Genomic DNA, 14,529 nt, shown 5'->3' with positions numbered 1-14,529 from the left:
ATTCCCATTTAGAGGAAAAGCTTTCTTTGTCACTGCCTTTTCCTGAGCACCTGCTGTGCCCTTGGCCATTTAACTCAATGTCACGCTAGGCTTTAGAGTGGCTGCTACTGCTGTCTTGGGTCCAGCTCTTCCCTGGCTCTAAGAGCCCTGATGTGAACAGTAAGGTCTCTCTGTTCCATGTCTGGAGGGAAGTAGATGGTTTATTTGGAAGATGAAGAGCCAACCCATATGTCTATATGCACATTTCAACCAGGGGCCCTTGGAATGTTCAGGCCCATGGTGGGAGCTGGGGAAGATCACCAGATCTAACGCCCCACTCTTCATGCTCCTGCTCTCAGGAAACTTGACGGCCTCAAACACTAACCACAGGCTGTGGCTTTGGCCATTTTTATTTCAGGGATAGCTTTTAAAACACAAGCTCCATAGGACCAGAGTTGGGACACAGTGCGAGGTGCCGGTATGATATGCAAGATTTTTATTCCAAGTTGGGAAAGTCATACAATACACCCACAATTTCCACTTTCAGCCTCAATAATAGGAAAAGTTTCATCCTAAACTTTCAATATGAAGTTGATTCACTCATTGAACCTCAACCATGTATTTTTAAGAAATCAAAAAGGTGGAAGCAGGCATCCAACAGGCACAGCTAGCAAATGACTGCTCTCACCAGGGACCAGATGCCGCTTTACAATCCCTCCCCACCTGACCAGGCTTCTGAGTCTTCTTTCCTAGAGGATACACGGGACCATGTGGGGTTTTCCTCTCCCTTTTGCCTGTTTCCTTAATAAATTCGTCTTCTGCTTGGAGTGGGGCCTCGTCTACGGGGCTTGAGGTGAGAGTTTACAGGGGAAACAGGGAACTCCTTTTAGGAACTAAAGCCGGCATCACTTGGGTTATGCTGGAAGACAGAAGGCGTATTAGCCCATTGGTCATGTTGGATGATGGACTGTAGAGCCCTGAAAATGGATGTGGATGATGGCTTCTTACGACAGCCTTCTCCCTTGAGTGCTACAGGTGCCTCTGCCAAAACAATTAGGCACGTGGTCCAGATAAGTCAAATAGGAGAACTGGGTCAGGTGATGTCAGGATGTCTTCTGTTTTCAAGGCTGAAACACTTTCTAGGAGCTGGCGGAGGCTGGAATTCAAAGGAGGCATAGTTTTTCCAGCCCTTGAGGACTACACCTCTGACTGCTCATTCATTTATTTCAGGTCCTTACTTTAAAATGAGCTCCACATTTGTTCCGTAAGGTTTACCCCTCATCCCTGGGAAGAAGGTTGTTGCCTTTTTGGTTTTCATTCTATTAGCAGAGGCCTAGCCAGGGATCTTCAGTTCAGGACAAGTGTATGTATGTTCCATCTTTCCCACTCGTAAGACAAACATCCAGTAAAGTCTCAACAAACACAGCTGTCCCTTGTCCAGCACCTGTACCCAGGCAGGTGCTGCTTCCCTATCCCACCTCGGACGCGCGACTAGGAGTTCTTGGATTTCCGCTCCTTTCTGGCCCTGGAGGCCATGAGGCTGAAGAAGAGCCCAGGAGCCAGAGTTCGCAGATAAATGGCCAAGGAAGGCAGGAGGTCGGCCAGGATCACATCTTTCTTTTTCTTCCCCACCGCAGCCAGAACATCTCGGGCCACCTCCACGGGGCTTCGGCCTTGGGCTGTGGTCTTGTCCATAACTAAAATAAACAAAACCAAAGAAACACATGAACTTAGAAGCAGAAGTCTCTCTCCGCAGGACTTGAGCTGACATGAACCGATGTCGGCTGAATTTCCCATCATGGGGCCCTTGCCACAGTCTGTCAGGAGGCAAGGGGTTTGCCACCATCCCTGACTATTCCGTACTCCAAAGAAATGAGGAAGCCATCAGCAGCTCAGTGTGTGTGAGGGGGGAAAGGGGACTGTGGGTGAGATGTGGAAACGAGGTAGATGGGTGACCTTGTAAGTGCTTACAACTGGTGGCTCATGACACAGGCCAAAGGCCAGCCCAGATGGGGTCTCAAAGAGCAATCACACACACACTGATTCCCGACCTTGGGAACTGTTGTCTACCGGAACGCACAACTAAGGGTGTCGCAGCACTGATTTGTCTGGGGTAGCTTGGCGTGAGGTCTGCCAGACAGGTGATAGGAGGAGACTATGACCCCTCATGTGCACGACAAGCTGGCCAGACTGAGAGTGAGGTGGGTCAGGAAGAGACGTCCCAGTTCCCCACATCATGTGGTGACCGGTAAGGAACAGGAAGAAATCCTTGGTTCGTTTTCGGTGTCAGAGGCAGCTCAGGGAGGTTAGGAGGTGTTAGGCTGGTTGACGCCAACTGATGTTCCTTCTTTCCTAGTGATGTGACAACGTTGCCGACCAAGCAGAACCAGTTGGCAGCCAGAGAGGAGAGGCCACTAGCGCAGACCATTTGAAACTATTTGTAAGTTGTCCAAACCGCGTGAGCCTCCTCACCGATATCTGTTCTCGCTGGGTTTTTGTCAACACAGAATTGATTTCTGATAGTTGCTTCTTTTTAAAGGCCATAGAGGGAATTTTTTAAAAAAGATTCTTCTAGGGGCACCCGGGTGGCTCAGTGGCTTAAGCATCTGACTTTGCTTAGATCGTGATCTCACGGTTCGTGAGTTTGAGCCCTGCGTCAGGCTCTCTGCTGTCTGTCAGCTTGGAGCCCATTTAGGATCCTCTGTCCTCTTCTCCCTCTGACCTTCCCCTGCTCATGTGCGCACGCACACACTCTCTCTCTCTCTCAGAATAAATAAATAAACTGGAAAAAAAAAAAAAAGGAAAAGAGCTTTACATTAAAAAGAAAAAAAAACATTCCTCTAGGGGTTCCTGGGTGGCTCAGTTGGAAAAGATTCTTCTAGGGGCAACTTTGGCTCAGGTCATGATCTCGCAGTTCACAAGTTCAAGCACTGGACTGGGCTCTGGGCTGTCACTGTGGAGCCCACTTCCGGTCCTCTGTCTCCCTCTCTCTCTCTGTCCCTCCCCTGCTTGCTCTCTCTCTCTCAAAAATAAACACTTAAAAAAAAGAGATTCTTCTAGGTATAAATAAGTATGAACCTCTCTAGCTCTATGCCTCTATATGGTTTCTGCTGACTTGCTGAGTGAGCGCCTATCCAGGGCATGTGCAGTTCAGGTCTGGCCGAGGTGAGGTGCAGGAACAGGAGGCCCCTGGTGAACACCATAGCATAGGCCCAAAAGGTCACATCCAGGGAGGCAGGACAGGCAGGTCAGTACTTAAGAGGGAGGCAGGCCCCACGCAAGTGTGGGAAAGCAACTCAGTTCCCAGGGCAATAGCGTGCATGGGTCACCTGACCCGGGAGGCTGGCCTGAGCCTGCACGCTGGGGCCGGGCCATTCAGCCCACTAGTGGTGACTGCAGGTCAGCTCACCACATCTTTGGCTGAAGCAAGATGGGAGATCTGAGACCGGTACACCCAGCGTCACCCCAGAAGACTGCTCTTTCCTTTGAGTATCCTGAAATCAGTCATTTCTCAAGCACACTGAGTGGGGAATCTTTTGGGGCAAGCAACCCATACTTTCCATGCGATTAATCCACTTTGATTTTACTTTAATTCACTGAGGATGGGTTAGCGGAAAGTCTGGCAGCATTTCAGCTTGGCCCTCAAAGTCCTTTAAGGACTGAGTCCTGGCCAACAGGGACCCTGTTCCAACAGCTGCAATGGTGATGCTCAGGCTAAGGATGGCTCGTGGTAAATGACCATTATTCAACAGTATATATAACCAACACCCATACATCAAGTTTTTTAGTTTTAAAAATTATATTCCAGGGGCGCCTGGGTAGCTCCATCAGTTAAGCATCCGACTTTGGCTCAGGTCATGATCTTGCGGTTCCTGAGTTCGAGCCCTCCATCCTTCTGATAGTTCAGGGCCTGGAGCCTGCTTCGGATTCTGTGCCTCCCTCTCTCTGTCCCTACCCTGCTCACACTTTGTCTCTCTCTCTCTCTCTCTCTCTCTCAAAAATAAGTAAACATTTTTAAAAAAGGTTTTTTTTAAATTATATTCCAGGGGCACCCTGGGTGGTTCAGGAAGTTAAGTGCCCCACTCTTGGTTTAGGTTCAGGTCATGATCTCATGGTTCGTGGCATGGAGCCCCACACTGGGCTCTGTGCTGACAGCATGGATTCTCTCTCTCTCTCTGCCCCTCCCCCACTCATTCTCTCTCTCTCTCTCTCTCTCTCTCTCTCTCTCTCTCTCTCTCTCTCTCTTTTTCCCTCCCTCCCTCCCTCCCTCTCTCTCTTTCTGTCTCTCTCAAATAAATAAACTTGAAAAAATTACATTCCAAATGAAAAAGAATCAAAGAATCATCAGGTGAGAGAAGCACATCTCGCTATCGCCAGCCGACAGCTTTTCACGGAAGAAAAGAGAAACTAGGGCCTCACCTCCATATTTGGACCCATCAGCAGTGACAGCATTTACAGAGAGGTTGGTGTGGATGTAGCCAGGGCTGATGACAGTCACCTCGATCTCATACTGTTCCATCTCGGCACGAAGACAGTCAAAGAACGCCTGGGTTGCATGTTTGGAGGCCGCATCTGCAAAGGTTTGTGGCCAGAGATGCAGGTGAGGGCGAGGGCCTGAGACAGGCCCACATATTCGTTCCCATTCATTCGCTTTTACTTAAAAACTGACATTACAATTTAAGATTACAGTATTACAGCCGTGTTCCTTTCCTGACTTAGGGAAGTGCAGTGTATACCTGTTCTTAGGAAATACCCTGCTGTGTAGGAGTAAAGGAGCATCATATTCCTCACCCTCTTTCAAATGATTCAGGAAAAAAATTATAAATCATATATACACACATACATGCATATATACACACAACACACACAGAATATGATAAAGCAAATATGGTCAGACGTTAACAACTGGGGAATCTACATGAAGGCGACACGGGAGTTCCTTGTACTGTTCCTGCGACTTTTAAGTCTGAAATTATTCTAACATTAAGAGTTAAAACATATATATATATCACAACTTAATGTCTAATGAGTGAAACATTTAAGTGGGACAGAGGATATAAGAGTCAAAGTCTTCCTTCTGTCTTCCAATTCCATTCTCCAGAGATAACCTATGCTAATGGTTTCTCAGCATTTACTTTTTAGATACTCTATGTGCATATATGTGATTTTACACTTAATTTTTTTTTTTTAACAGAAGTGAGCTCTACTGTTTATATTATTCCTGCCAGTAGCTTTTTCCCCCTGGTGATACAGACCATATAGCCTCTGTGGCACCCGTGCAGGCCCACCATGCTCTCCATGGGCCACCAGACTTCAGGGGTTGGAACTTCCGGGCTTGTCTCCAGGTCTCGTCACTGAACAGAGCTGCCAGTGAGCATCCTTGCATGCACGGGAGTGTGTGTATAAAATCCATGCTTAGCTTTCTTATGTATTTTGTTTGATAAACTTCCATGAAGTGGCTTCATCTGGAAGAGCCATCGATCCTGCTCCACTTGGGAGAAGTCGAGCCACGGCAGCTTGTCGGCCACGGCTCCACAGTGTGGTGAAAGGTGCTCTGAGGGGGGACAACAGTGACCCGACAATGACATTCTTGGGAAACACACAGCATCTCCATTGAAAATCAGTTTCCTCCAATTCAGAGTTCTAAGTAGCTTAGCCATGGGAAAGGGGCATCCATCAGCCGAAATGGCAGGAAGGGAAAAAGCAAGGAAGTGTCCCGGCAAGGCACGTGAGAGAGTCCAGCGTCGGCCCTCCCTGTGGTGCCTTTCTCAGGCCAGCGCCTTTGGTGTGGGCCGAGCTGCTGGGGGCTGGACGAGGAGTTTGCGGGTAGGTGGGTGGAGAGAGCTGCTCTTGTCAGCTGTGATCCCAGGGGTGCAGCCCAGGCCCAAGGATTGAGAAGAGTCACCCTGGGGGGGGGGGTCCCCAAATAGAAGGCTGCACCCTGATGACTACTCTCACAGAGTCCCAGGCCGTAGGTCCTCAGCCAGGCTGACTTATCACCATCACCACGGCTGTCACTAGTGAGCCCCTCCGACCTGCAGGGCACGGGGCTCGACAGGCCACCTAGATCATCCCACCAGCGGTGGGAAGCGGGTAAGGCCGCTCTCCCATTTTATAGTCAAGAAGACTGCTGCTCACCAGGGTTAGCTAACATGCCCAGGCACACCGCCACACTCAGTCTGCTCGTCATAAAGCGCCCAGACCAACTCTGCGGGACCTACTGCAGCCACAGGCCAAGTGGAGAACAAAATTCAGGGAGATTAAGTCAAAGTAAAGTTTGAAAGTAATTTAGTACAAAGAATATATCCTTTACCCTGATTTATCTGTTATTAACATTTCACCTCATTTGTTTTATCATTTGTGATTATATTTCTTCCTGAACCATTAGAGCTGTCTTAGAGAGCTGTCCTGTGCTGCCGGGAGTCAAAATGGAATGCTGGTGAGCAGGGAAATAACAACCCCAGAAACAACTATGGATGGAGAACCCCACAGTTCACAAAGGACTCTTGGTCTCCAGGTGTCTCCTCTCATCTTTAACACAGCCTTGTGAAGTGTGTGCGGTAACCGTCAGTCTCTTCACAAGCAAGGAGACAGAGGGTCAGGGACTTTAAGTTACTTGCCTAAGGACACGCGACTAGAACCACAGGCAAAGCAGGGGTTTGTATCTGGAGAGAAAGAAGATGTCTTTGTCACAGCTCCGGTTCAGATAGCGTCCGGCCGGATGTCTGGTACGGCCCTTGCAAAGTGCTGAGCCGGCTCTGCCCTCCCTCCTTTCGCTGCCCAGCGCGCAGCTGCGCCAGGCAGAGGCCCGCACTCGGAGGTGAGAACAGGTGACGTCAGCACTGACTGCCCAGGGCAGAGCAAAGGAAGGAGTTCCCCGGGCGGTCCGTGAAACCACCTTTGAAATCTTTCAGCAAAACAGAACCAGGCTCCGTCTGTTTGCCGGTACAACGGGGCGGTAGACAGCGGAGTGAAATGATATCTCAGAACTCTGGCCCAGTCACTCGTACGTGGAGGTGAGTGTGCCAACCGGAAGTCAGTTTGGCAGGGTTAATTTCCTGGTCCTATTTAATACTTCCACTTTTGGGAATTTATCTTACTGAAACCCTCCCACGAGTGCCCAGAGATGTAAGTATTCAAGGAGGTTCTGGGTAGCACATCATCGGTACCGGTCAAGAACTGAGGGCACGTGATCCTCACGCGTCCAGGAAGATGGCTCAACAGCTCACGTCGTATCTACCCGAGGCATTACTACTATATCGTCTGGTGGAATTGATTAGCAAGCCACAAAACGGTATGTACAATGTGATTCCGTGTTTGTACGCTACCATGTGTTTGCTCACGTGAGAAAAGTTTGGAGGCACGTGCCGCAAAGTGACCCAGCGGAAGTGCCCGTGAGGACGGTGCAGACCGACAATGAGATGGTGGCTAGCGCGCACGGCCCTCGGCCCGGCACCGCTCGGGCGCTTCTCCCCCAGTGCTCAGAGAGGAACTCAGTCTTCCCGGAGGCTCCTCTGGCCTGGGTCTGGCCCTGTCTCCCTTCTGCAGCTGCAGACTGGGGGTGCGGCGAGGACACTCGCACGAGGTCACGCGGGGGAGAGGGGGGTGGGTAAGGAGTGGAGCTGCCATCTGAAGCCCGGCCTGCTCAGAGCACATTCTGATCAATTCCCTCCCACACTCTGTATTGAGTGTCTGCCCAGCGACACTAAGTGTGTTATTTTTATAATCACGAGAAAACATTAGGGAAAAGCATAGGGGAGAGAGACTAGGAAGTACTCACATGCTGATCGGAAAGGAATGCTGATTTTGCCCTGGATGCTGCTGATCGCAACAATATGGCCTTGTCGCCTTTTGATCATGGAGGGCAGGAGTGCTGAAGAAAGAGAGCAGAGGCTTTAGGGCAGGACTTCTCTTCTGGTCACCACAGCTAACGCTGACAGGAGGCGAGCTTGCTTATTGTATGTAGTCAGAGCCAGGGAGGTGAACAGGGAAGGCTTCTCAATGGGGAGCACCACGCTTCCATGGGACTCTCAGGTCCCCTGTGCCCAGCAGACTGCCAACAGGAGGGAGGAGGCCAGTGGAGGACTGGGAAGGAAGCAAGGAGGGAGGCAGGCAGAAGCCTAATCACCAGGAACAGTCAGTCAGCTCAGTCACCTTTTCTAGGCAGAGCCTCTACCCTTGAGTGATACCCATGGCTGGACATAAAAATATCCCCACTTTGTATGGGTTTGCAAACACCATGAAGAGGAAATGGGGGGGGGGGACAATGCTGTATAAATAAAGCTGTCACTGGGGAGAACATCTTGATTTAAGGCTATAAAGCAGATAAAGAAAATCCAAGTGAAAGCCTGGAGAAAACAAACACCCAAGCTCTAATGACAACACCCATTCCAGGGTAAAATAGATGGAGACGGGCAACATTTAGCTAAAAAGGAACCAAGTAAAGTGAAAAGAACGTCAACATAGCAGTGCTCCTTTTTCTTTTACTTCAGGACTGTTACCTTTCGTTAGAGCAACTGGGCCAAAGTAGTTTGTCTCCATGACTTTCTTGTCCACGTCTGGGGTAGTGTCCACAATGGCGCCTCGGTAGCTGATGCCAGCATTGTTGATGAGCACATCCACGTAGCCGAAGCACTGCAGGATCTCGGCTGTTGCTGCAACTATGGCCCCAGGGTCCGCAAGGTCAAAGGCCACCGTGTAAGGCTTGTGTGTCTGCACCTGGTCAAATATGACAGAAACTGAAGGCATCTTCAGAGTGACAGGCATGTGAACCACATGTCCCTGCTTTTCAGAGGGTGGGGAGTAGCCCGCTGGGCATGACATGCTCAGGCTCTAGCACCTGTCTTCCAAAGAAATGTGGCCTGAAGGATCTTGCCTGTGGTGCTCACGCATGACCTGGGCAACCTGTCCCCTGAACTGAAAATGACTACTAGAGCCAGACTCCCCTTGCTGCCCTGTGCCAGCATGGTGCTCTCCGGTACCATTACATCTCAACAGAGGCTCTATTCTTCTCGGGTTAAGCCACTTTCATTCATTTGTTCATGAAACATTTTTGTTGTTGTTGTTAATATATCTTCTTTGTGCCGGGCACTGGGGACAGGGCAAAAAGCAAGACAAACATGGTTCCTGTCTTCTAGAAGCAAACTGTCTAGTGAGGAAGACAGACAGATTCTCTAATTGTAAAGAACGGGATGTCAGAGAAATGAAAAACTGAGCTGTCTAACTTACAGGACTTCCCAATGGAAGTGAGTTTAACAAGAGGCAGAAGGAGTGGGGGTATGAAATGAGAGAAGATGGCACAGTAGGAAGTTCTAGGAGTCTGTCTTTCCCCCTGGACGCTGTACTAGCAGAAACTCTCTGATATGACAATTTTGGAACTCTGTAGTCTATCTGATGCTTGCAGCTTCCGGGGCAGTGCTTGGCTGGCAAGTTATGGATAATCTGAGTCAATTCTAGCCATCAGCTTGGTGGTAGCTTTCCATTCCCCACCCCCATCCCTGTGGCAGGCCGCTGTAGGAAAGGCTACCCACATCTCTGGTGCAGCTTGAGGATGCCAAGGTAGGCAATGAGGACCTTGTCTCCAAAAATCAGGATTGCGTTCTGACGGTGGATTGCTGCTCTGATCACTGAGGCGCAGTATGGGTGCAAGTTGCATTATTTTAACCACTACTAGCTAAAATAGTTTCCAATAGATTTAAAGGAGTTACACTTATTATTCTGATATTCAAAAATATAAATAAATCCCCAGAAAACACACCTGAGGAAGCCTAGACAATGGACTTCCTAGACATAGATTTTAAAGCAAATGTCTTAAAAGATCCTCAAAGTGCTAAAGGAAGACATGGAAACAGTCAGAAAATTGATGTATAAACAAAATGAGAATATCATTAAAGAAACAAATTATAAAAAAAAATTCTGGAGTTCAAAAGTACAATGACAAAAATGGAAAATACCCTACAAGTTCAAAAGCAGATTTGAGCACAGAGAAGAGAGAATCAGTGAAACTGAAGAGAGGACATCTGAAATCACTGACTCTGAGAATAAGAAAAAAAGAAAAAGGAAAAGTAAACAGGACCTAAGGGATTGGTGGGATGCCATCAAGTGGACCAATAAACACACTGTGTAAATCTGAGAAGGAGAAAAGAGAGAAAAAGGGAAAGATAGAATATTTGAAGAATAATTGCTGAGGGGCCTGGCAGAATGGCTCCCTCAAAGAAGGGTGGCGAGAAGGGCCGTTCTCTCATCAATGAGGTAGGGACCAGAGAACGCATCATCAATATTCACAAGCACATGCATAAAGTGGGTTTCAAAAAGCCCCTTGGACACTCAAAGAGATCCAGAAATTTGCCATGAAGGAGATGGGAACTCCAGATGTGCACACTGACACCAGGCTCAACAACGCTATCTGGGCCAAGGGAATAAGAAATGTTCCATACATGAGTAACCATGTGCGGTTGGTTGTTCAGAAAACATAATGAGGATGAAAATTCACCAAACAAGCTCTATATGTCGGTCACCTATGTATCTGTCACCACTTCCAATAATCCACAGACCATTAATGTAGATGAGAACTAATTGCTGATTGTCAAATAAAGGTATAAAACTGGGAAAAAAAAGAATTGCTGAAAACTTTCTGAACTTCATGAAAGACATGAATCTACACATCAGAGAAGCTCAACATCGAGTTAGATAAATTCAGAGGCCCACTTGAAACATTATAATCAAACTGTCAAAAGACAAAAACAGAATCCTGAAAACAGCAAGAGAGAACTACTCACATAAAAGCAATTCTCAATACAATAATCAGCTGATTTCTAATCAGAAACGTTGGAGGCCAGAAGACAGTGGATTGATATATTAAAAGGGCTGAAAGAAAAAAACTGTCAACCAAGAATTCTGTATCGGGCACAACTATCCTTCAAAAATGAGGGAGAAATTAAGATTCCCAGATGAACAAAAGCTGAGGGAGTTAGTTACCACTAGACCTGCTCTGCAAGAAATGCTAAAGGGAGTCCTTCAGGTTTGAAATAAAAGAAAGCTGAACAGTAAAATCCAAAACTATATGAAGAAATAAAGATCTCCAGGAGAGTAAATGCAGGGGCAATTATGAAAGCTAGTATTATTGTAATTTTGGTTTGTAACTCCACTTTTTACTTTCTACATAATTTAAAACACAAATGTGTTTAAAAACTATTATTAATCTGGTAATGAGCAAGTAACATACAAAGATGTAATCTATGACATGAGTATCAGAAATGGGGGAGGACACAGCCGTACCACAGTAGAATTTTTCTATGCCATTAATCCCCTTAGAAACCACAAACAAGGGGTGCCTAGGTGGGTGGCTTGGTCGGTTAAGCGTCTGACTTCAGCTCAGGTCATGATTTCACGGTTCGTGGGTTTGAGCCCCACATTGGGCTCTGTGCTGACAGCTTGGAGCCTGGAGCCTGCTTCAGATTCTGTGTCTCCCTCTCTCTGCCCCTCCCGTGCTCGTACTCTGTCTCTCTCTCTCAAAAATAAATAAACATTAAAAAAAATTTTTTTAAACAGAAACCACAAACAAAACAGCTGTAAAATATACACATGAGGAAATACAAAGGAAATCAAAAACACTTCACTACAAAAGAATCAACTGAACACAAAAGACAGAAATGCAGGAAATGAAGGACAAAAAAGCTGTAAAGTATACAGAAAACAAATAGCAACCTGGCAGAAGTTCCTCCTTAATATTAATTAGTTTAAATATAAATACTTTTAAATCTCTAATCAGAAGACAGATAAAATCTGGAATTTCTTTTAAAAATCCAACTATACGCTGTCTTTAAGAGACTCATTTTAAATCTAAAGATACAATTATCTTGGAAGTGAAAGGATGAAAGAAGGATATTCCAAGTAAATAATCACCGAAAGAGAGCTGGAGTGGCTGTACTAATATCAGACAAAACAGATTTTAAATCATAAAAGGTTACAAGAGACAGAAAAGGATATTGGATGTAGGCATACCTGAGAGATATTGCAGGTTTGCTTTCAGACCACTGACAGCAACTATCTCAATAAAACAAGTCAAATGAGTTTTTTGGTTTCCCAGTGGATATAAAAGTTATGTTTACACTATACTGCAGTCTATCAGTGTGCAATAGCATTATGTCTAAAAACAATGTACATATCTTAATTTTAAAATATTGCTAAAAGTGCCAACCATCATCTGAATTTTCAGTGCGTTGTAATCACTGATCACCATAACAAACTAATAATAATGAAAACGTTTGAAATATTGTGAGAATTACCAAAATGTGACACAGAGCTGTGAAGTGGCCAAATGCTGTTGGAAAAATGGCTCTGATAGACTAGATTGACACAGGGTTGTCATAAACCTTCAATTTGTAAAATACACCATATTGGCGAAGCACAATAAAATAAGGTAAGCCTGTAAGAATAAAAAGATAGTCATTACAGCAGAAAGATATAACAGTTATAAATATCTATGTACCTAATAACTGACACTCAAAATATATGAAGCAAAAATCAACAGAACTGAAGGGAGAAACAAACAGTTCTACAATATTTTGATATTTCAAAACTCCACTTTCAATAATGGATAGAACAACCAATCAGAAGATCAATTACAAAATAGAGGACTTGAACAACATTATAGACCAATTGTACCTAACAGATGTATACAGAACATCCCACCCGACAACAGCCTAATACATATTCTTCTCAAGCACACATGGAACATCCTCCAGGAAAGACCATATATTAGGCCACAAAACAAATGTCAACAGATTTAAAAAGATAGATATCATTTAAAGTGTCTTATTCAACCACAGTTTAACGAAGCTAGAGATCAGTAACAGAAGGTAAACTAGAAAATAAGCAGAAATTAAATAACACACTTTAAAACCACTGACTCATAAAAAATAACAAGGAAAATTAGAAACTATTTAGACACAAATGAAAATGAAAACACCACATAGCCAATCTTATGGGTTGCAGAGAAAGCAAGGCTAAGAGGGAAATTTATACCTGTAGTTGGCTACATAAAAAAAAAAAAAAAAAAAAAGATTTCAAATCAGTAACATAACTTTACACCTTAGCGAACTAGAACAGAGCAAACTAAACCCAAAGCTAGCAGAGGAGGGAAATAATACAGATTAGAGAGGAGATTAAAAAAAAAATTCAGAGTAGAAATAAAGAAAATCATGAATGCAAAAGTTGGTTCTTTGAAAAGATCAACAAAACTGAAAAACCATTAGCTACACAAAGAAAGAGAGGATGGAAATAAATTAGAAATGAAAGCCAGGGTGGCTCAGTTGGTTAGGCATCCAGTTTTGGCTCAGGTCATGGTTCGAGTCCTGCGTCAGGCTCTGTGTTGACAGCTCGGAGCCTGGAGCCCACTTCGGATTCTGTGTCTCCCTCTCTCTCTGACCCTCCCCCACTCATGCTCTGTCTGTCTCTCCTTCAAAAAAAAAAAAACATTTAAAAAAATTAGAAATGAAAGTGGGTCCTTACCTAGATAAAAAAAATTATACTATAAATGACTGTATACCAACAAATGAGATAACCTAGAATAAATGAAAAAATTCCTTTAAACACACAAATTACCTGACTCAAGAAGAAATAGAAAATCTTAGCAGACATATAACAAACAGGTAGAGAGATTAAAGCGATAACTTAAAACCTCCCAACAAAGAAATGTCATGCACCAGATGGCTTCACTGGTGAGTTTCACCAAACTTTAAAGAACTAACACCAACACTTCTCATACTCTTCCAAAAAACTGAAGAGGAAGGAGAGAATACTTCTTAATTCGTTCTGTGGGGCCAGCATTACTCTGATACCAAGTTCAGATAAAGACATCACAAGAGAATTACAGACCAACATCCTTTATGAATATAGATGTTAAAATCCTCAACAAAATACTAGCAAACCAATTTTAACAGCATTTTAAAAAGATTATTCACCACAAACAAGTGGGCTTTATCCTAGGAATGCAAGGGTGGTTCAACGTAATAAAATCAATCAATATATCACATTAATAGAACAAAGGAAAAAACCCCATAGGATTGTCTCAATTGATGCAAAAAAGAGACTTGACAAAATCTAAAACCCTTTAATGATAAAAACTCAGAAAACCAGGAATGGGGGGGGGGAATTCCTCAATGTGGTAGAGGATGTTTAAGAAAAACCTATAGCTAATATATGTTCAACGGTGTAAGATGGAAAGTGTTCCCCCTACGATCAAAAACAAGACAAAGATGCTTGCTCTCACTGCAGCTATTCAACACAGTACTAGAGTTCTAATCAGAGCAATTACACAAGAAATAAAACGCACCAAAACTGGAAAGGAAGAAGACAACTATTCATAGATGAATGTGATTCCATATTTAGAAAACCCCAAGGAATCCAGAGAAAGCTATTACAGCTAATATAAGTCAGTTCAGTATAGTTGCAGGGTACCAGGTCAACACACACAGATCAGCTATGTTTCTACACACTAGCAATGAATAATCTGAAAAGGATTATTAGGAAAGAAAATCCATTTATAAT

General features: G+C 44.9%; 1 protein-coding gene and 1 pseudogene across 2 annotated transcripts in view; one reads left to right on the top strand and one right to left on the bottom strand.

The window, feature by feature from the left end:
• Positions 1-460: 460 nt before the first annotated feature.
• DHRS7B (dehydrogenase/reductase 7B) overlaps positions 461-14,529 on the bottom strand; it is a 60,795-nt gene continuing 46,726 nt past the window's right edge. For both annotated transcript variants that reach the window (XM_007092287.3, XM_042966326.1), the window contains exons 4-7: positions 8,481-8,697; positions 7,760-7,852; positions 4,399-4,551; positions 461-1,676 (exon numbers count right to left, since the gene is read on the bottom strand). In XM_007092287.3, coding sequence (XP_007092349.1) covers positions 1,471-1,676; positions 4,399-4,551; positions 7,760-7,852; positions 8,481-8,697 — 669 coding nt within the window. In that variant the 3' untranslated portion in view covers positions 461-1,470. The remainder of the gene's footprint in view (positions 1,677-4,398; positions 4,552-7,759; positions 7,853-8,480; positions 8,698-14,529) is intronic.
• Positions 10,037-10,601, top strand: LOC107180562 (annotated as a pseudogene).

Source organism: Panthera tigris, chromosome E1 (assembly GCF_018350195.1).
Source record: "Panthera tigris isolate Pti1 chromosome E1, P.tigris_Pti1_mat1.1, whole genome shotgun sequence".
Classification (NCBI taxonomy): Eukaryota; Metazoa; Chordata; class Mammalia; order Carnivora; family Felidae; genus Panthera; species Panthera tigris.
The sequence above is the reverse complement of the archived record's forward strand: the minus strand, read 5'-3'. Positions and strand labels throughout refer to the sequence as shown.